Genomic DNA, 21,290 nt, shown 5'->3' on the forward strand with positions numbered 1-21,290 from the left:
CCCCCGCTCGCCTCGGCCCGCCCCGGCCCGCCCCTTTTCCTTTCCAGCCGCCCGTCTGCGCTCCGCCGACTGAGGCCCAGGCGGAGGCGGCGCCGGCGTGGACGCCGTGACCGCGGCCGGCAGGGGGGCGGACGAGCCCCCCGCTCTCGTCCAGGGAAGTCCTAGGGGGGCCCCCAGGGAAGGGGACGCCGGAAGACGAGCCAGAAATTGCCCTGGAGGAAGAAGCGCGGAGCTCCCGCTAACCCGCCCCTCCCTCGTCACGTGACCGCGCGGGGCGAAAAGAGGGAACCCAGGGCCGCTGCGACGCCCGGACAGGTTGGCGACTGGGTTGGGAAGGGGCGGGACGACGCGACTGAGGAGGAGTGCGCCTGCGCCTTAGCAGTTGCCGGTCCCGCCGCTTCCGGGTCCGCGTGCAAAGGCCTCCCCGGAAATGAGGTGGGAAGGTGGACCCAAGGTTCTGGGCGGGGTTGAGTCTGTCGGCCGTGCGACGTTGTTGGGGTGGGTTGTCGTAGGATTTCCCCGAGCCCTTCCAGGTTGGAGGAAGAAAAAGGGACTAGAACAAAAGTCGCACTGGGAAGAGACTCCATTTATCTTGTGTTAAGATAATGGCATCCTTGCTGCCTGAAGCTTCGGGGAGCTGAGTATGGGATTGCCGGCGCTGCTCCCTGTCTGTGGGGTGGGTGTGGACCAGATTATGACCGAGCTGGCAGTTTAGAGGTCTTGGAATCCGGACTTTTTTGTTTTCCCAGTTATCATCGTCGTCATCAAAGTAACAGTTGCCCACGTTTAGGGTACCTAGTATCCGAGAATTTGTAATGAGAAAGCTCCCCATCCTCAGAGGCAGCCCCCTTCAACCAGTTGTGTTTTTAATTCTGATTGCTAAAAAATTGCTAAACAAAATACTTACATGCTAGTTCCTGATTTCTTCTAGTTTACGTTTGACTTCATACCACGATAAATGAGGATCGAGCATAGGACACCATCCCCTTCTTTATCTCTCCCTAATTTACCCTTGTAGCTTAAAGCAACCTACTCATCCATTGGGTTTTAAAACTATGCACTCCGTTCTCTGTTACTTATTACATCAGTTTTTAGTAGTAATCCTGGGAATAGGTTAAGGTAAGTGAAGCATCCCCTTGGGACACAATTTAAGGGAGCACTAACCAAGATTGATAAAGGCAAGATAGTTATTACTGATCTTTCCTTTTGTCTCAGTTCCCTATATACCAGGACTAGCCACTGTTGCTACGTTTTTAATGCCCCCAGACATTAAACTATTATTTAGTTTGGCTACTGTGTTTGGATTTTACTCCTCTTGTCAGAAGCTGGCTTTCCAAATACCACCAAGGTAACAATATAAGACAAAAGTGAGGTGATGGCTTACTCAGGTAAGGGAGAGCACTACTTGGCAGAGCTTTGGCAGGGCCTCAGGAGAAGGTAAGGCCAGAATTTATGGTGAGTTGGAAGTTTGGTTTAAGGCATGTCGTTCACTTCAGGGTTGGGTAAGAACTGATGCGCGACAGTAGAAAAATGGTGGAAACGGCAAGGCAAGAGAATTCAGATCATCTCAGCGGGCAAACTGGCTATTGATGGTCAAACCATTTGCATAGGCTGGACATTCAGGAAAAGTATTTAAAGGAAAGAAAAAAAAGTGCTAATGGAAGCTAAAGTCCCGTTAATGTAGGCAGTAAGATGTGGTTTGGGTTCTCTGTGTCCAGGCTGAGTGTGGAGGTACATGGTCTTTTCTTCATGAATACATTCACCTGTTCAGTAAATATTTAATACTGTACCAGATGCTGTGTTAGGCACAGGAGAGACTCTGAGGAATAGAGGAAACCCTGCCCTCCTGGAACTGGTAATCTAGTGGGAGACAGAGGCATTAAACAAGTAAACAAATCCCACTGTTTGAAATTGTATTAGTCCGTAAACTGGAATGAAAGAAGATAAATGAAGCTAAGGGGATAGAGTGACTGGGGGTGGTGGAGAATGAGAATTTGGAGAGGGTCGACAGGGAAGGCCTCGCCGAGGAAGAGGAGGATGCGGTGGGGCCAAAGTAAGGAAAGAAAACCAGTTACGTGAAGGTCTGGGGAAGACTGCTCAAGTCTGAGGAAAAGCAAGTGTGCAGGTCCTGAGGGCGAGCTAGAGGAGGTGTGGTGGTAAACAAGGGCAGAAAGGTAGGCCAGGTGCCAACGCCACGTGGCATTGTGGGCCAACAAAAAGACTTTCAATTTTTTACTTTATTGATTTTTTGGAGACAGAGTGGGAGTGGGGGCGAAGGGCAGCGGGGGAGAGAGAGAGAGAGACAGAGATTGAGAATCTTAAGCAGGCTCACTGCTCAGCAAGGATCCTGATGAAAGACTCGATCCCACGATCCTGGGGTCATGACAGCCAAAATCAAGACTCCGACAACTGACTCTTAGCCACCTAGATGCCCCAAGATCTTCAATTTTAACAGGAGTTTATAATAGGAAGCTGTTAGATTTTCATTGGGGTTATGTGATCTGATTTACATTTTTAAACATTTTGTTGTGGAAATGTTCAGACGTACAAAGGTAGAAGGAATAATACAACAAACCCCATATACTTTTCCCCCAGATCCAATAATTTTCCACTATAATTCCATCCACTTCCCTACCACATTAATTTTAAGTAAATCCAATATCCTATCACCTATAAATACTTTTAGGATGTATCTTTAAACTATTTTTAACATGATCCTAATATCATTATCACACTTGGAAATATTAGCACAAATTTCTTGTCATCATTGCAATCAATTCAAATGTTTCTTAAAAAACTATCTACAGTAGGGGCACCTGGGTGGTTCAGTCAGTTAAGCATCTGACTTCAACTCAGGTCATGATCTCGTGGTTGATGAGTTTGGGCACCACGTCGGGCTCTGTGGTTCCTCATTGGACTCTTACCCAGTACATGTAACATTCATTGATGATTCTTCTCTGGATACATTTTTACTCTGGTGATTGCAAAACTTTTAAAGACAGGGTACACAATCCTTTTATTTTGTTTTTGTAAAATTCACTTCGTTGAGGTTACATTTAAAATTTGTAGCAATCCCCATGTGATAGAATCTTCTGAGGCCAAAGTTCAAACAACCTGATGCAATTTGAACTTTAAAGTTGAAGGTTCGTTGTGCAATATAAGCTAGCAAAGAGTTGTAACTTTACAAACATTTTTGAGTCAGGGTTGGTGATCAAGCCCAGGTGGGGGACAGTGTGGTGCTCTGAGACAACATGGGAGCACCACGCCCCTTCCCACATACCTTGCTCCACACGTCTCTTCCATCTGGCTGTTCCTGACTCTTATCTTTTTATAATAAACCGGGGATCTCTTCCAATTGTGGAGTAGTAAACATATACGATCAAGATTCTTATCCCCTAGAAGGAAACCCAAAGCTGATAAAAGCTGTAATGATCTTGGTTTTGGGTGTTACTTCTCTGTCCTTCAGTCCTACTGCAGAAATCTTAGCAATTGCTTCAGAAAAAAAAGGAAGAAGCAGTCACACTGGGTCACTATCCTTCCCATCCTTCCCGTATGGTATTTTCTAATTTCCCAGTTGTTTTTTTAAAAAAGAAGAAGAAGGGGCGCCTGGGTGGCGCAGTCGGTTGAGCGTCCGACTTCAGCCAGGTCACGATCTCGCGGTCCGGGAGTTCGAGCCCCGCGTCGGGCTCTGGGCTGATGGCTCAGAGCCTGGAGCCTGTTTCCGATTCTGTGTCTCCCTCTCTCTCTGCCCCTCCCCCGTTCATGCTCTGTCTTTCTCTGTCCCAAAAATAAATAAACGTTGAAAAAAAAAATTTAAAAAAAAGAAGAAGAAGAAGAAGAAGATTTCTCTTGTTCATACCATGGATTTTTCTCCCAGAAGTGGATATTTTGCCTTGGGCAATGAAAAGGGAAGGCTCCCAAGTACAGGTTATACAGGTACTCAGACTTCTAAAGACATTATTTGAAATCCTGCTGAGCCACAAGAAAAGCCAGTCCTGACATACCTACTCAGAAACTCTCTTGAATGTCTGATGATACATAGATAATGATTTGGTGAGCCCGCTGTGCTTTGTAAATTAACAGACATGTCTTAATAAACACATAGCAACTTTTGTGGGAAAAAAAATCAATGAGGTTAAAGTTTACAAAAGCGCATGCCCCCTCCCCAGAGTCAATTCCACTGTATGACAATTCAAAAAATAATAATAAATTTAGTGATGTGGTTACTTACAGCGTATAGTATATGTGGTGTCTGAGAGCAGAAAAATTACTTTTTACAAAAGATTCTAAGTTTTCACCTTTTTGCTAGATTGGACAGAATTGTCCCCATTATTCCAAAACAGAAACCACAACATTTTCCCCTTACGGCTGACTTTTGGTTTTTTTGGTTTGTTTTTTTGCTTCTCTCTCATGCCAGAGATGATTAGGGGGCTCTCTCATTTCTGGGGACAGGAACGGCTCTGCTCCCTGGTCACCGTGATTAGAACATCGGCACTTAGGGCAAAATAGGATAGGGCCTTGGCCAGTTGCCCCTGTGCTGCTGTTCTACACGCTATCTTGAAATGACCTTAGAACATTGACCAACAACACTCCTGATGAACCCCACGTTAGAGGTCCTGAAACCAATTGTGCAAGTTTCTAGGTAACATAAACTTCTGCACTAAAGCTGTGTCCTCTGGTTTTTCCAAGAATCTTACTGGGGATGATATAATTACAAATTTCTTTGTTTATATGTCCATTGGCGCATCCTGTCAAATAGCTGAAGCTGTCACCTTCAGGATTCCTTTGTCATTAATCCTCATGGTCCTCGTGTCATTGAACTCTGGAGTGTTCTTTTGCTCTCACATATGCAAATGTACATATTAGATGTAAACGCCTGCTCCTTACTTTTTTCCTAATGATAGATCTTGGAGATCTTGCCATACAAACGCGTATAATGTGTCATCCTAAGAAGCCTGACTTATATAACTTGTCTTTTCTTTCTCTTTTTAAATTTTTTTTTATGTTTTTATTTATTTGTGAGTGACAGAGACAGAGCATGTATGGGGGAGGGGCAGAGAGAAAGGGAGTAGGCTCCAGGCTCTGAGCTGTCAGCACAGAGCCCCATACAGGGCTCAAACTCGTGAACCGTGAGGTCATGACCTGAGCCGAAGTCGGACGCTTAACCGACTGCGCCACCCAGGCGCCCCTTCTCTTTCTCTTTTTAAAATTACTAACAGGGGCGCCTGGGTGGCGCAGTCGGTTAAGCGTCCGACTTCAGCCAGGTCACGATCTCGCGGTCCGTGAGTTCGAGCCCCGCGTCAGGCTCTGGGCTGATGGCTCGGAGCCTGGAGCCTGTTTCCAATTCTGTGTCTCCCTCTCTCTCTGCCCCTCCCCCGTTCATGCTCTGTCTCTCTCTGTCCCCAAAATAAATAAACGTTGAAAAAAAAAATTAAAAATAAATAAATAAATAAATAAAATTACTAACAAAAACTCGTAACCCTAGTGTAACCATGAGAAAGACATTAGACAAAACCGAAACTGAAGATCATAGTACAAAATACCTCAAAATTCTCAAGGTCAAAAGGCAAGGAGAGTCTGAGAAATTATCACAGCCTAGAAGAGTCTAAAGAGACATAACAACTGAATGTAATGCGGCATTCTGGAAGGGACTGTGGAACAGAAAAGGGACGTTAGGGAAAAAACTAAGGAAATCCAAATACAGTATGTTGTTGAGTTGTTAATAACATATTGATAGAGGTTCATTAATAGTGGCAAATGTGTCGTACTAATGTAAGATGTTAATTAGAGGGAAAGGTGGGTATGATGTACTATCTTTACAGAGTTGCTGTTTGTTTGTTTTTTTTTTCAGTAGGCTCCACTCCCAGCACTGAGCCCAACGTGGAGCTCAAACTCAAGACCCTGAGATCCAGAAGTGAGCTGATAACAAGAGTTGGACGCTTACAACTGAGCCACCCAGGTGCCCCTACAGGTTTTTTTTTTTAATAAAATTTTTTTTAATGTTTATTTATTTTTGAGAGAGACAGAGACAGAGACAGAGTGTGAGCTGGGGAAGGGGCCAATGTCGGACACTCAACTGACTGAGCCACCAGGCGTCCCCCCCCCCTTTTTTTTTAAATATAAATCTAAAACTGTTCAAAAATAAACAGGTGATTTTTAAAAAGTGAAGACTCCCTTTGTGTACACCTAGGAGAGAATGTCAAAATATATCAGGTGAAAAAAAATCAAGATATGGGACAGCATGTATACTGTAGGGGGGAAATAAATATCTACTTATATTTACTTTTATTTGCATAATGCAACACTGGAAGGGTGCATAAGAAATGAGTAAAACTGGTTTTATTTAAGGGCCAGGGTTGGCAAACGTCAGCCCAGGCCAGATCCAGCTCACGGCATGTTTTTGTAAATAAAGTTTAAGGAACAAGCCATGCTCATTTCTCTATGTATTGTTGTGATTGCCATACTACAATGGCAGGGTTCAGTAGTCACCACAGAGATCGTGTGTCACCCTCTGCCCTTTCACAGACCCCTCTTCAGGGGATCGGGGAGGGAGTGGGTTGCATAGGGATTTGGGTGGGACAACACTTTTCCACGTAGATCGTGTTTTATGTTGTTTTGTTTTTTAAAATTGGTGAATGCATAACCTATCAAAAATCTGATTTTTCACTTTTTTAAGTGTTAATTTTTTTTAAATGTGTTTATTGATTAAAAAAAATTTTTTTTAATGTTTATTTTTGAGAGAGAGACAGAGTGGGAGTAGGGGAGGAGCAGAGAGAGAGAGAGACACACAGAATCTGAAGCAATCTCCAGGCTCCGAGCTGTCAGCACAGAGCCTGACGTGGGACCACGAGATCATGACCTGAGCCGAAGTCACACACCCAGGCGCCCTAAAGTGTTCTTATTTATTTTTGAGAGAGAGAGACAGAGAGACACAGAGACAGAGACAGAGTGTGGGCGAGGGAGGGGCAGAGACAGAGGGAGGCACCGAATCTGAGGCAGGCTCCAGGCTCCAAGGTGTAGCAGAGCCCAAGGTGGGGCTCAGACCCACAAACTGTGTAATCATGACCTGAGCTGAAGTCAGAAACAACCGACTGAGCCACCTGGGCACCCCGAAATATTTTGTTTTTTATTAAACTGCTACCCACTGGAACTAGCCTTTCCTGTGTGGCTGGTCTCGGGAACCTGCTAATCTCAGTCTTGTGTTCTGCTTGGTTTGTCAGGAATCTTCAAAAATCCACCTCTGCTCTTTGAGATGCTGCCCAAACCTGGGATCTATTACTTCCCCTGGGAAGTCAGTGCTGGCCAAGTTCCCGACGGGGGCACACTGAGAACATTCGGAAGGTCAGAATGGTTTTTTCACATAGTCGGGGGAATGTTTCAATTCGTCACCCCCACCCCCGACAGAAAAAAACTAATTAAAATAGTTTTATTATAATTTTGTCTAGTAATTTTTTTGATGTTTTTAGAAGTTTTACTTATTTAAGTAGTCTCTACACCTCACATGGGGCTCAGACTCACGACTTCAACATCAAGAGTTGTATGCTTCCCTGACTGAGCCAACCAGGCGCCCCTTGTTTAGTTATTTTATTTTTTAATTTTTTAATGTTTGTTTGTTTATTTCTTTTGAGAGAGGGAGAGAGAGAGAGCAAGCAGGGAAGGGGCAGAGAGAAAGGGAGATAGAATCCGAAGCAGGCTCCAGGCTCTGAGCTGTCAGCACAGAGCCCGACGCGGGGCTCGAACCCCCGAGCCGTGAGATCATGACCTGAGCCGAAGTCGGACACTCAACTGACTGAGCCACCCAGGCGCCCCTAAATGCTAAAAAACTAGCATATTTTCATTGTACAAAATGTAGACAATCCCTAAAAGTATAAAGAAAGCAAGCAAAAACACATGTAATGCCACTTACTGTCTGGACAGCCACTGCTAACCTTTTGGTGATTACTTGACACGTTTTCACGTGTATGTATGTACATGAATATGAGAATGGGTGTGTGTTCGCACAACATGTGTATAGCATCATTAGTCATTAGGGAAATGCAAATTAAAGCCCACGATGAAGGGCGCCTGGGTGGCTCAATCAGTTAAGCATCTGACTTTATTTTTAAAGGGATGTCTTTCTTTCTTGCTTGCTTCCTTTCTTCCTTTCCTTTCTCCTTTCTTTCTTTCCTTTCTTTCTTTCCTTTCTTTCTATTTAGAGAGAGAGAGCAAGCAGGGGAGGGGCAGAGAGAGAGGGAGAGAGAGAATCCCGGGAAGGCCCCACACTGTCAGTGCAGAGCCTGATGCAGGGCTTAAACTCGCGGACCATGAGATCACAGCCTGAGCTGAAATCAAGAGTTGGACACTTAACTGACTGAGCCATCTAGGTGCCCCAAGTATCTGACTCTTGATTTCAGGTCAGGTCATAATCTCAAGGCTCATGAGTTTGAGCCCTGCTTGGGCTTGACACCAACAGTGTGGAGCCTGCTTGGCATTCTCTCTCTCTCTCTCTCTCTCTCTCTCTCTCTCTCTCACACACACACACACACACACACAAAACAAGTGAATAAACTTAAAAATATATTTAAGAAAAAGCCAATGAGATGCTCCTATACACTCACTAGAGTGGCTACATTTAAAAAGACTAATAACATGGGGGTGCCTGGTGACTCAGTTGGTTAAGGGTCCAACTCTTGATTTCGGCTCAGGTCACGATCTCATGGTTCATGAGTTCAAGACCCACATTGGGCTGTTCAACGACAGTGTGGAGCCTGCTTGGGATTCCCTCTCTCTCCCCGGCTTCTCTCTGCCCCTCCCCTGCTCTCTTGCGCTCTCTCAAAAATAAATAAACTATTAAAAAAATTTTTTAAAGACTAACAAAACCAAATGCTGGAACTCCTGTACACACTCCTGGTAGGAATGTAAAATGGTACAACTGTTTTGGAAAACAGTTCAGCAGTTTCTTTAAAAGCTACACAGGGGCTCCTAAGTGGCTCAGTTGGTTGAGCGTCTGACTCTTTGATTTCAGCTCAGGTCATGATCCTGGGGTCATGGGATCGAGCCCCGCTTAGGGCTCCACACTGAGTGTGAAGCCTGCTTGAGATTCTCTCTCTCTCTCTCTCTCTCTCTCTCTCTCTCTCTCTTTAAAATAAAAGAAAGAAAGAGAAAGAAAGAAAAAAGATTTAAAAGGTAAACATGTATCTCATGCAGTGCCTGACTGGCTGAGTCCATAGAGCATGAAACTCTTATGATCTCAGGGTTATGAGTTCGAGCCCCACATTGGGTATAAGAGATTACTTAAATTAAAATATGTATATATATGTGTGTATTTATATATATATATGTGTGTATATATATATATATATGTATACACACATATATATATATACACATATGTGTGTGTGTGTGTGTGTGTATATGAACATATATCTATCATGATCCAGCTATTCTACTCCTAGGCATGTACTCAAGAGAAATGAAAACATATCTGCACCAAGATTTGTGCACAATATTTTAATTTTTTAAAATGTTTTATTTATTTTTGAGAGAGACAGAGAGACAGAGCACGAACAGGGGAGGGGCAGAGAGGGAGACGCAGAATCTCAAGCAGGCTCCAGGCTCCGAGCTGTCAGCACAGAGCCCGACGTGGGGCTCAAACTCACGGACCACAAGATCATGACCTGAGCCGAAGTCAGACGCTTAACCTACTGAGCCACCCACACGCCCCTTGTGCACAGTTTATAGCAGCTTTCTTTGTAATAGCCAGAAACTAGAAGCATCCCGGATGTCCATTTGAGTGAACAAATAAATCGTGGTGTATCCACACAATGGAATACTACTCAGAAGTAAAATGGAGTGAACCATTGTAACATGCACTGATACGGATGAATCTCAAAATAAATATGCTGAAGTAAGGAAACCAGCCCCCCCCCCCCCAAGTTACATGTTGTATGACTCCTTTTATATAAAAGTCTAGAAAATGCAAAGTAATCTATAGTGGAAAAAAGGAGACCGGTTGCCTGCAGGAGTTCCCTGGGTGTGGCATGTAGGAGGATTACAAAAAGGCAAGAGAACTTTTCAGGGTGATGAAAATGATATGTTCCTGTCTTCATTCTCAAGTGTGTACGATGTCAAATGTCAAATTTTGTCCCTTAAATATGTATTGTTTATTGTATGTCAGTTATACCTAAGTAAAACTGGAGGGGAAGACCATATGTTATAGAGTGTTCAAACAGAGGAGGGCAAAAGGCTTGAAGAAGCACTTCCTAAAAGCAGATATACATAACAATTAGCAGTCCTACAAATAAGTGAACAATTTTGCATATGATGATTAAAAAATATATATGTATATACACTCAAATGGACAATAAGCACATGAAAAGATGCTCAACATCATTAGTCACCAGGGAGATGCAAATTAAAACCACAATGATATGGTATTTTCATGCCCAGTAGAATGGCTAAAATTAAAAAGACTGACCATACCAAGTACTGGCAAGGATTCGGAGTGACTAGAATCCTCAGATGTTACGGGTGGAGTGCAAAATGGCACAACCATTTTGAAAAACAATTTGGCAGTTTTTTTTTTTTTTTATGATTATTTATTTTTGAGAGAGAGACACAGAGCACGAGTAGGGGAGGGGCAGAGAGAGGGAGACACAGAATCTGAAGCAGGATCCAGGCTCTGAGCTGTCAGCACAGAGCCCGATGCGTGGCTTGAACCCATGAGGCTTGCCAGATCATGACCTGAGCCGAAGTCAGACACTTAACCAACTGAGCCGCCCAGGTGCCCCTACACTTTTATTTTTTTTAAGAGAGGGAGAGAGAGAACGCATATGCGTGCAAGTGGGAGAAGGGCAGAGAGAGAGAGAGAGAGAGAGAGAGAGAGAGAATCTTAAGCAGGCTCCACACTTTATCCCATGACCCAGGGATCATGACCTGAGCTGAAATCAAGAGTTCGACGCTCAATTGACTGAGCCACCCAGGCACCCCAAACAAATTATTTTTAATAATTTCAATGGTGTCCTACTGAGCAATAAAAGGAATAAACCACTGATTTACCCAACGGCATAAATGAATCTCAAAACCATTATGCTGACTGAAAGAAGCTAGACACAAAAGAATACATATTGTTCTGATTCTATTTATATGAGGTGCTTGAGTAGAAAAATTCATCTGTAGAGACCAAAAGCAGATCAGTGGGTTGCCTGGGATGGGAGATGGGGAGATTGATTTCAGAGTGGCACAAGGGAACTTTTGGGGGTGATAGAAATGTGCCAAAGCACCCTGAAATGTGGCGAATCTTAATTGGGGTGGTGGTTATATAAGTGTATACTTTTGTCAACACTCTTTAAACAAATGCCTTTTAATGCATAGAATTTGTATCTTAACAATGTAGACTGAAAACAATTTTCCGACTTGTTGCTGCCATTTTTATATCTCTGCCCAGAGTCCCCTGGATTTATGGGGCTCCCGGAACCTCTTGAGCTTTTAGTGTTTGTTCTGTGTGTGGATACAAATGATCACGCTTTTCCTGACCTGCAGGTTGTGCCTCTATGACATGACTCAGTCCCGAGTCACCCTGAGGGCTCAGCATGGATCTGACGAGCACCAGGTCCTGGTGTGTACCAAGTTGGTGGAGCCGTTCCAAGCCCAAGTGGACTCCATGTATCTTGTCCTTGGGGAGCTCGAGCACCAGGGTGAGTCGTGGCCTCACACACTCTTTTCACTGTGGGTCCCGAGTGGGACAGTCTTCAGTCAGGATGGGGCCTGGCTTCTGACCCAACAAGAGTCCCTCACCGGGGTTAACTTTCCTTCTAAACCAGCCCACAAGTTCAAGGACTCGTGGGAAACGGATGTGATCCAGCTCAGTGGACCTGCTCTCCGGAAGTGAGAGAGGAGAGAACCCATTAATTTCTGAAGGCTTACCATGTGCTAGGCTTGGTACTAGATAGTTCGCTTAAATCTTTGCAAATCTGCCCACCGGTCTTCAACTGAGTCTTAACTGTTGCCGTTTCATAGGTGAGAAAACCAAGGCTCAGAGAGGATGGGGCTAGAATAACAGGCCAAGAAGTCAGGGTGAGAGAAATAGAAGGGAAGGAGTATCAACAACCTGGGAGAATCTCTCCCAGGCATCAAGTGTCGAAGGTTGCTCTTTTTTTTTTTTTTTTTAATGTTTATTTTTGAAAGGGAGAGAGAGCGCGAGAGAGCGTGCGTGTGTGTGCACAAGAGCAGGGGAGGGGCAGAGAGAGGGGGACAGAGCATCTGAAGCGGGCTCTGTGCTGACAGCACAGAGCCTGATGTGGGGCTCAGACTCACAGACCGCGAGATCATGACCTGAGCTGAAGTTGGACGCTCAACCGACAGAGCCACTCAGGCGTGCCGAAGGTTGTTGTTTAAAACCTAGGTACTTGAATGAATTCTTTGCTTCGCTCTCTGGCCATTCCTGTGTCATCTTCCTTCACACAGCTGATATCATACTATGTAATGTCGTATCTGGTTATTTTGGCTTCATGTACATTGTAAACATTTCCCCAGGTTTTAAAAGTATGTGTAGTGGCGCCTGGGTGGCTCAGTCGGTTAAGCGTCTGACTTCGGCTCAGGTCATGATCTCACGGTTCGTGAGTTCGAGCCCCGCGTCGGGCTCTGGGCTGATGGCTCAGAACCTGGAGGCTGCTTCCGATTCTGTGTCTCCCTCTCTCTCTGACCCTCCCCCGTTCATGCTCTGTCTCTCTCTGTCTCAAAAATAAATAAAACGTTAAAAAAAAAAAAATTAAAAAAAAAAAAAGTAAGTCAAGCTGGGGCGCCTGGGTGGCTCAGTCGGTTAAGCATCCAACTTCAGCTCAGGTCATGATCTCATGGTCCATGGGTTTGAGCTCTGCATCAGGCTCTGTGCTGACAGCTCAAAGCCTGGAGCCTGCTTCAGATTCTGTGTCTCCCTCTCTCTCTCTGACCCTCCCCCGTTCATGCTCTGTCTCTCTCTGTCTCAAAAGTAAATAAATGTTAAAAAAAAAAAAAAGTTTGTGTAGACATAATGTTTTATAGCCATATAATATTTTATATGTACCTTGATTCACACAACCATTGCACGTGTATATTGTTTCCATTTTTTGCTCTTACAAAAATACTGTACGTTGACTGGTTAAAGAAATTCTAGTATATTCAGTCAGTGGGATGTTATGCAGCCATTAAAAATGGTGTTGTAGGGGCACTTGGGTGGCTCAGTCGGTTAAGCGTCTGACCTCAGCTCAGATCATGATCTCACAGTTTGTGAGTTTGAGCCCCACATTAGGTTCTGTGCTGACAGCTCAGAGCCTGGAGCCTGCTTCAGATTCCAAGTCTCCCTCTCTCTGCCCCTCCCCTACTCATGCTCTGTCTCTCTCTCTCAAAAATGAATAAACATTAAAAAAAAATTTTTTTAATGGTGTTATAAATCTTCATCAGTTGACATGAAGATATGTTCATAATATCTTACTAAAAAAAAGCAGTTTACAGGGGTGCCTGGGTGGCTCAGTTGGCTGAGTGTCCGACTTCGGCTCAGGTCATGATCTCATGGTCCGTGAGTTCAAGTCCTGTGTCGGGCTCTGTGCTGACAGCTCAGAGCCTGGAGCCTGCTTCGGATTCTGTGTCTCCCTCTCTGACCCTCCTCCAGTCATGCTCTGTCTCTCTCTGTCTCAAAAATAAATAAACATTAAAAAAAATTTTAAATAAATCAAAAAAAAGAAAAAGCAGTTTACAAAACAGTATGTATTGTAAGATCACATTTTTTAAGATTTTATTTTTAAGTAATCTTCTATATCCAACGTAAGGCTCGAACTTACAACCCTGAGATCAAGAGTCACCTACTATCCCAACTAGGCCAGCCAGGCACCCCTAATATACATTTTTTTTTGCATACATCTATGTATATGAAAGATTATTCACCGAAATGTTAATAGAAGTTACTTCTGGTGGTGGGATTGTGGGATTCTTTGTATTTTTATTAGCATTTTACAGTGAAAACATATTGCTTTTTTTAAATCTTTCCTTAAAAATGTTTTTAATTGATTATTTTGAGAGAGAGAGAGAGAGAGAGAGAGAGAGAGAGCATGAGAAAGGCAGAGAAAGAGAGAGAATCCCAAGCAGGCTCTGTGATGTCAGCACAGAGCCTGATGCAGGGCTCAAACCTGTGAACTTCGAGATCATGACCTGAGCTGAAATCAAGAGTCGGGGGCACCTGGGTGGCTTAGTCGGTTAAGCATCCAACTTTAGCTCAGGTCATGACCTCACTGTTCATGAGCTCGAGCCCCCCCATCGGGCTCTGTGCTGATAGTTCAGAGCCTGGAGCCTGCTTCAGAGGTTGTGTCCCTCTCTCTGCCCCTAACCCACTCACACTGTGTCTCTCTCCCTCAAAAATAAACATTTCAAAAAATTTTTTAAATAAAAGAGTCAGAGGGGGCGCCTGGGTGGCGCAGTCGGTTAAGCGTCCGACTTCAGCCAGGTCACGATCTCGCGGTCCGGGAGTTCGAGCCCCGCGTCGGGCTCTGGGCTGATGGCTCAGAGCCTGGAGCCTGTTTCCGATTCTGTGTCTCCCTCTCTCTCTGCCCCTCCCCCGTTCATGCTCTGTCTCTCTCTGTCCCAAAAATAAATAAACGTTGAAAAAAAATTAAAAAAAAAAAAATAAAAGAGTCAGAGACTTAACTGACTGAGCCACCCAGGTGCCCCGAAAATGTATGCTTTTATAGCCAGAGGGTAAAAATGTTAAAAAAAAAAAAATTGTCTATATTGAGATATATTAAAAATGCCACAGTTAATACCCTTCGGCACTAATCTCTGTCCATTTTCTGATTATTGCCTCAGGCTAGTTTCCTGAACATAGAATTGCTGTATCAGAGGATACAAACATATGTTTCTTGCTTTACATCACCAACGTCCTTTCTAAAAGTCAGGGTGGTTTTTAACCCTGGATGAAATGTACTAGAAGAAATGTTAATGTTCATGTTTAATTATCTTTGATTTCATAATAGTTAATCTTTATTCAGGCTCAAGCCTTTGAGCTCACAGAGTTCCTGCCCTCCTGTTGATTTGAGAGAGGCATCAGGAGGGGGCTGCGAATGGGTACAACGGGCTTTTGCACAAATGATTTCTACTTTGACTGCAGCCCCAGTCACCTGAGGCTTTCTCCTGTACCCCCAGCCCTGCAGAGAATCCTGGGAGCTCTCGGGAGCCCACTGCACAGAGTCTGGGGTGCTAAGGCCTGCTTGCCAATACAGAGAGGGGTTGAAACTTAGGACGGCAGGCCAGGATGAGAGCAGGACCTGGCCTGGATGTTCAGAATTACTTTGTGGGAAGAAAAATGGAAAGAAACTTGTGTAAGTTCAACCCATGTAATTTTTTTAATTTAATATTTTCAAATCAAATGTGCGCGAGTGGAATGGTAGAATGGACCTCCCTGTCTGTACCCATCACCCAGACTCAGCCGGGATCCATAGTCTACGGTTCCTGAGTCTCCACTGCCTGCATTTATTTATTTGTTTTATTGGTGTCTTTTAGAGCAAATCTGCTATCATTTTGTTTACCCAGAAACACCTCGCAGGTCTCTAACATTACCACAGTCATACTCAAACAAATTGACTGTTCTTGATATAATAGAATACATTTGTCCATGTTCACTCTCCTCCTCGCCATGACTTTTTTTTTTTTTTTTGAGAGAGAGACAGAGACAGAGACAGAGACGGAGGATATGAAGCCAGCTCCCCACTGAGAGTGAAGAGCCCCGTGCATGGCTTGAACTCATGAACCATGACATCTTGATCTGAGCCAAAGTCAGATGCTTTAACCGACTAAGCCACCCAGGTGCCCCTTCATGGCTGTTTAAAAAATTGGTTAGTTCATATCAAGATCCCAAGTCTATATATGGCATAAAGACTTGGGTTACATACTCCAAGTCTCTTGTAATATTTCTGGTTTCTTTTTTTTTTCTTTATTTTTTTTTAATTTTTGAAAGAGAGAGAGAGAGTGGGAGAGGGGTAGTGAGAGAGGGAGACACAGAATCCGAAGCAGGCTCCAGGCTCTGCGCTGTCAGCACAGAGCCCGACACGGGGCTCGAACTCATGAACTGCCTCGCGGCTCATGACCTGAGCCGAAGTCAGACGCTCAACTGACTGAGCCACCTAGGTGCCCCATCCTTTTTTAAATGCCATTTATTAGAGAACTCGGGTCTGGAATTGGCCAATTGCTTCCTCCTGGTTGCGTTAAACCTTCTCCGTCCTGCCTTTTCCTGAGGGTAGTTCAGGGACAGCACAGGGTCGAAGAGAAGCAAAGGTTCTTTAGATAGGAATCACAGTCAATAAATGCAAGAAACTTCGAGAGGCACCTCTTTGAAAGCCCTGATGAAATAATGAATCTAGGCCAAGATCGATCTTATCACTGGCTGCTCCCATTGATCCATGAAAGTATGACTGGAACATTGCAAAGCCGGAGTCAGCCAGCAGCACCCACACCCGCCCGATAAGCCAGGCACCTCGGAAATGGATCGGTGTTGCACCTGCACCGTGACTCACTTTGAAAGCACAGACAGCACCACTCTCAAGTGTCTTTGCGCCCCCGCTCCCCAAAACTGGACCTGAATAATCAAGCCTCAGATCAAGCAGCAGTCTCCCTAGGCTCTGGCTACGTTACTGCTTCTCCTTACTTTCATCACAGTCTATTTTTTTCTTTCTTAAAAAAATGTTTCAGTGGCTCAGTCGGTTAAACGTCCAACTTCGGCTCAGGTCATGATCTCATGGTTCGTGAGTTCGAGCCCCACGTCGGGCTCTGGGCTGGTGGCTCAGAGCCTGGAACCTGCTTCGGATTCTGTGTCTCCCTCTCTCTCTGCCCCTCCCCCACTCACACTTGGTCTCTCAAAAATTAATAAACATTAAAAAAAATTTTTTTAAGTTTCCCCCAAATTTCTAATTTCTGAATAACACATGCTCGTCATTGGCAACTGACACGGGAGGAAAGACAACGATGGGGGGGGGAGGGGCAGAGTGTGGGCTGAACGTGGAGGTGGCCGCTGATCCATATAGACCAAGACGCTCCTGTGTGGCTGCTTTCAGACCTCCTCCGTATGTCCTGTCCCAGCCAGATTCCAAGTCCTTTGGGGCACAAAGGTCATCTAGACACAAGACAATGCCCTGTGGCAAGCTTAGCAGTTGATGACAGAAAAGAGGCCACTTAAGGTCACTTTCTGAAATTTCTGCACACAGCTAGCCAAGAAGAACAAAAAGGTGAAGCTATGTCAGAAACCTGCTGGCTGTGACACGTTCTTTGGGCACCATCTAAGGGCTCAAGGACTTCCTGCCCAGGGATTGAGGTTTGGGGATGTAGGCTTTCCCCCAGTGCTGCTCCAGAGTCCCTAGACTTCCTAGGCTGCAGGTGACCTTGCCTACAGCGAGAGGGCTGCCCTAGGGCCCTCGCCATAAATCCCATAAACCCCACCTGCCTGGTTTTCTTCCAGCTGACTGTTGTTCCCTTACAAGCCTTCCTGTTGTGTTCTCTAGAATCTTCCCTCCTCCCTGAAAGACTCCTTTTTATGCTCTCACCTTCGATGGGACTTGCCTGAAACCTGGCTCTTCCCCAGGACAACAGCTCCCCTCCCGTCCCCAAGTGGCACCTGGTCAGCTTCCCAGGTCACTGCCTCCACCAGACCCGGAGAGGTGCCAGCAGCCAGCTGGCTCCTCAGGTCTGCCGTTGTGAATCCTTATCCTTCTCTGTGGCCAACCGGTTCTGCCTGCAGGCGCCTCTTGCCCCACCTCTGCGTCCCATGGCCACATCTCTGCCACCTGGAACTTGTGACCTTGTACCTACCTGTCTGCTGCTCTCTCCTCTGCAGCGCCCCGCAGGACCTGTGGACCTGAGACACTCCTTCCTTTTTCTCCCACCTTCTCTGCCCTTCGCTTTCCCCTCCTCCAGCCCCACCTCACTCTGAGGGCAGCCCCTTTGCTGGCAGAACTTTCACGCCCTCGTTTCCATCACAGTGGCCCCATCAACCCCCGACCTTCGCCCTCTTGGGTCCCACCTGTTGATGGAGAAGGTTCACCTGCTCTGTGGATTCCCAGCATGATGGTTTCAAGGTGTCCTGCCGCACCGGGCCTTCTGCGTGTCCCAGTCAACCCACCCTCCCGTGGTCCACAACATCTTTTCAGCCACTCACCTGTCACACGTATGCTTCATCACCTCCATGCTTTCGGCAGATGACCTTGCCTCCTATGTCCCGGGTGAAATCTTAAATGACCTGCGTCCACACCCACCAGACGCTCCTTGCGTCTCGTCTGGGAGAGAGAAGGGTCCGACCTCCGTGCGGCTCAGCCCCTGTGCTGACGCACAGCCTGCCCTTCCGTGGGGACTTTGCTCTCCCAACTGAGTCCTTAACCTGTTCCCGCTGTTTCTTCCTTCTCAACACATAAATCCCTCAAGCTTCTTGTATATTAAAATAATAGTGTCCTGGGGCGCCTGGGTGGCTCAGTCGGTTAAGCGTGACTTTGGCTCAGGTCGTGATCTAGCGGTTTGTGGGGTCGGGCTCTGTGCAGACAGCTCGGCGCCTGGAGCCTGCTTCCGGTTCTGTGTCTCCTTCTCCCTCTGCCCCTCCCCTACTTGTGCTCTGTCTCTATCAAAACTAAATAAACGTAAAATTAAAAAAAAATTTTTAATAATAGTGTCCTCTTCTGTGTCCCTCCTTCTCTGGGCAAACTTCCTAAAAGCAGGTCTGTTTTGGGGGCGCCTGGGTGGCTCCGTCAGTTAAGCACCCGACTCTTGATTTCAGCTCAGGTCATGATCTCATGGTGCACGGGTTCGAGCCCCACAGCGCAGAGCCTGCTTGGCATTCTCTCTCTGCCCCTCCCCTGCTCAGGCTCACTCTCTCTCTCTCTCTTTCTCTCTCTCCCCAAATAAATACACTTAAAAGAAAGAAGGTCTGTTCTTCATATCACCCCTTCCTTCTCTCCTACCCACGCCTCTACCCACTGCATTCCAACGTTGTCTTCATCCAGGCTCTGTTGCTCTGGGTTCGTTAAACTTCCAAGAACTTCCCCTAAATGACTCTCTCCTTGGCCGTCTTGTGTGTAAACGCCGTTCTCCCCTCCCTACAGCATTTCTTCAAACGCTTTCAATCCCAGTTACAGAGACCTTCTGCAGACGGACTGACACAGATGGACTGACCCAGTTTGTCCCTTGTGGTAACCGTCTTTCTAAAGGTCACCTCCATGTTTAATAACATTTTTCATTCACAGGGAGAAACGTGTTCCTCAGTGTAAATAGAGAAGGAAGCGTTTCCCCAGGCTGGCGGGAGGGAAGGGCTGATAGGCATCATGTAAGGAAAGTCCTGCGAAATCAAGTCAATTAACTAAGAAAATCTTCGTACAGGTGGTTTTAATTGCAAACGAGAGCTGTGATTTTGTTCTTGTTTGTCCCGTGTCACCCTGAACATGAGCAGCTGCTCTGTGACACCTGTGTGGGGCTACACGTGTCACAAGAAAAGGTCTAGCCTTTCGGTGGCGAGTGACGTTTGCCGGGTATCCTGTTTGATTCATCAGTATCCATCACCCAGCTATTCCTGAAGTGGCCCAAGCGATGAGAGTCAACCATCTACAGCGATGCAGAGATCCAGACAGTGCCACACGGCCACTGCTCTCCAGGCTGTGCCCTGTCTGCAGCCCAGAACTGGGACCAGTGGAAGCTGAGGACACACAGGCAGCCTCCTGTTCCAAACAAGTTTATCTGCCGGTGCTGAAGGCTGGAATCTAGACGGGCCAACATTCTGAACTGTGCCCCCAGGCTATGTTAAATCAAGAAAGTGGTCCAGGGGGTGCCTGGGTGGCTCAGCCGGTTAAGCATCCCACTTTGGCTCAGGTCATGATCTCGCGGTTCGTGGGTTCGAGCCTAGTGTCGGACTCTGTGCTGACAGCTCAGAGCCTGGAGCTTGTTTTGGATTCTGTGTCTCCCTCTCTCTCTGCTCCTCCCCTGCTAGCACTGTCTCTCTCTCTCTCTCTCTCTCTGCCTCAAAAATAAACATTAAAAAAAATTGTTTTTTTTAAATCGTCTCGGGGTACCTGGCTGGCTCAGTCAGTAGAGTGTGCAATTCTTTATCTCGGAGTTGTGAGTTCAAGCCCCATATTGAGAGTAGAGCCTACTTAAAGAAAAAAAAAAAAAAAAAAGAAAGTAAAAGAAAAAAAAAGAAAGAAAGAAAGCGGTCTAGACTAGGAGGATGGTGATTGAGACCCTCTTCAACTCCAGGCACTTGGGACCTACAGAGCAGGTGGCAGGAATTAAGACGACAAAGGAGGGGCACCTGGGTGGCTTAGTCGGTGAAGCATCTGAATCTTGATCTCAGCTCAGCGCTTGATCTCAGGGTCCTGAGTTCGAGCCCCACGTTGGGCTCCACGCGGGGTGTGGAGCCTACTTTATGAGACTGACGCGCTGCCCACTGCACTAAGAAGGCGACAAGTGGACGGGGCGCCTGGGTGGCGCAGTCGGTTAAGCGTCCGGCTTCAGCCAGGTCACGATCTCGCGGTCCGGGAGTTCGAGCCCCGCGTCGGGCTCTGGGCTGATGGCTCAGAGCCTGGAGCCTGTTTCCGATTCTATGTCTCCCTCTCTCTGCCCCTCCCCTGTTCATGCTCTGTCTCTCTCTGTCCCAAAAATAAATAAACGTTGAAAAAAAATTAAAAAAAAAAAAATAGAAGGCGACAAGTGGAGCCTACTTAAAAAAAAAAAAAAAAAGACAACAAAGGGGGGAAGTAGAGGGCACCTCGATCTGGCCCTTGCGCCATGCAGAAGTGGGATTTTCAGGCTATCCCCTCAGTTCCAGACATGTGCTAATTGTGGTGTGGCAGGGCCACAGTTCTGAAGCCCTAGAAGGAAAATCACGGGGACCCCACGCGCCATCCCTCCAACTCATCCTGTTAAAATTCAGTCCTGAGAGCAAGGCCAGGGGAAACAGCTGGCATGCATCCGTAAGGTGACCCATGTGTCAGCCACTGCCAGTGCCTTGTGCTTGTGTCTTTCAGACGGAGGCTCCGTGGTGAAGGCCCGGGTGCTGACTTGTGTGGAAGGAATGAATCTGCCCTTGTTAGAACAAGCCGTCCGGGAGCAGAGGAGGTACCAGCAGGAGAGGGACAGCAGCCAGAAGCAAGCGACAGTGCCTGACAGCTGTCCCCCCCAAACCTTCCCTGAAGCCAAGCCCCCTGGAGATGCCAGAGCCACTGCGGGGAAGACGCAGGACCTTCCCCAGGAGTGACAGCCTTTGTCTGGAGCTGGAGAGAAGGGGTGGGGGTGGGGTGGGGTTGCTAATTTGGATT

The 21,290-nt window shown here is 46.3% G+C and overlaps 1 protein-coding gene across 2 annotated transcripts; it reads left to right on the plus strand.

The window, feature by feature from the left end:
* Positions 1–32: 32 nt before the first annotated feature.
* On the plus strand, positions 33–21,269 carry TEN1 (TEN1 subunit of CST complex). Of its 2 annotated transcripts, XM_040456480.1 has the most exons (4): positions 5,913–5,959; positions 7,221–7,341; positions 11,521–11,675; positions 21,000–21,269. In XM_040456480.1, exons 2-4 carry the CDS (start codon positions 7,253–7,255, stop codon positions 21,227–21,229), a joined length of 474 nt encoding a protein of 157 aa, XP_040312414.1. In that variant the 5' UTR covers positions 5,913–5,959; positions 7,221–7,252; the 3' UTR covers positions 21,230–21,269. The 2 variants fall into 2 exon arrangements, with proteins under 2 accessions (XP_040312415.1, XP_040312414.1); XM_040456481.1 differs by lacking the exons at positions 5,913–5,959; positions 7,221–7,341 and adding an exon at positions 33–435.
* Positions 21,270–21,290: the final 21 nt, after the last annotated feature.

Source organism: Herpailurus yagouaroundi, unplaced genomic scaffold (assembly GCF_014898765.1).
Source record: "Herpailurus yagouaroundi ecotype Mexico unplaced genomic scaffold, PumYag 217, whole genome shotgun sequence".
NCBI classification, from domain to species: Eukaryota; Metazoa; Chordata; class Mammalia; order Carnivora; family Felidae; genus Herpailurus; species Herpailurus yagouaroundi.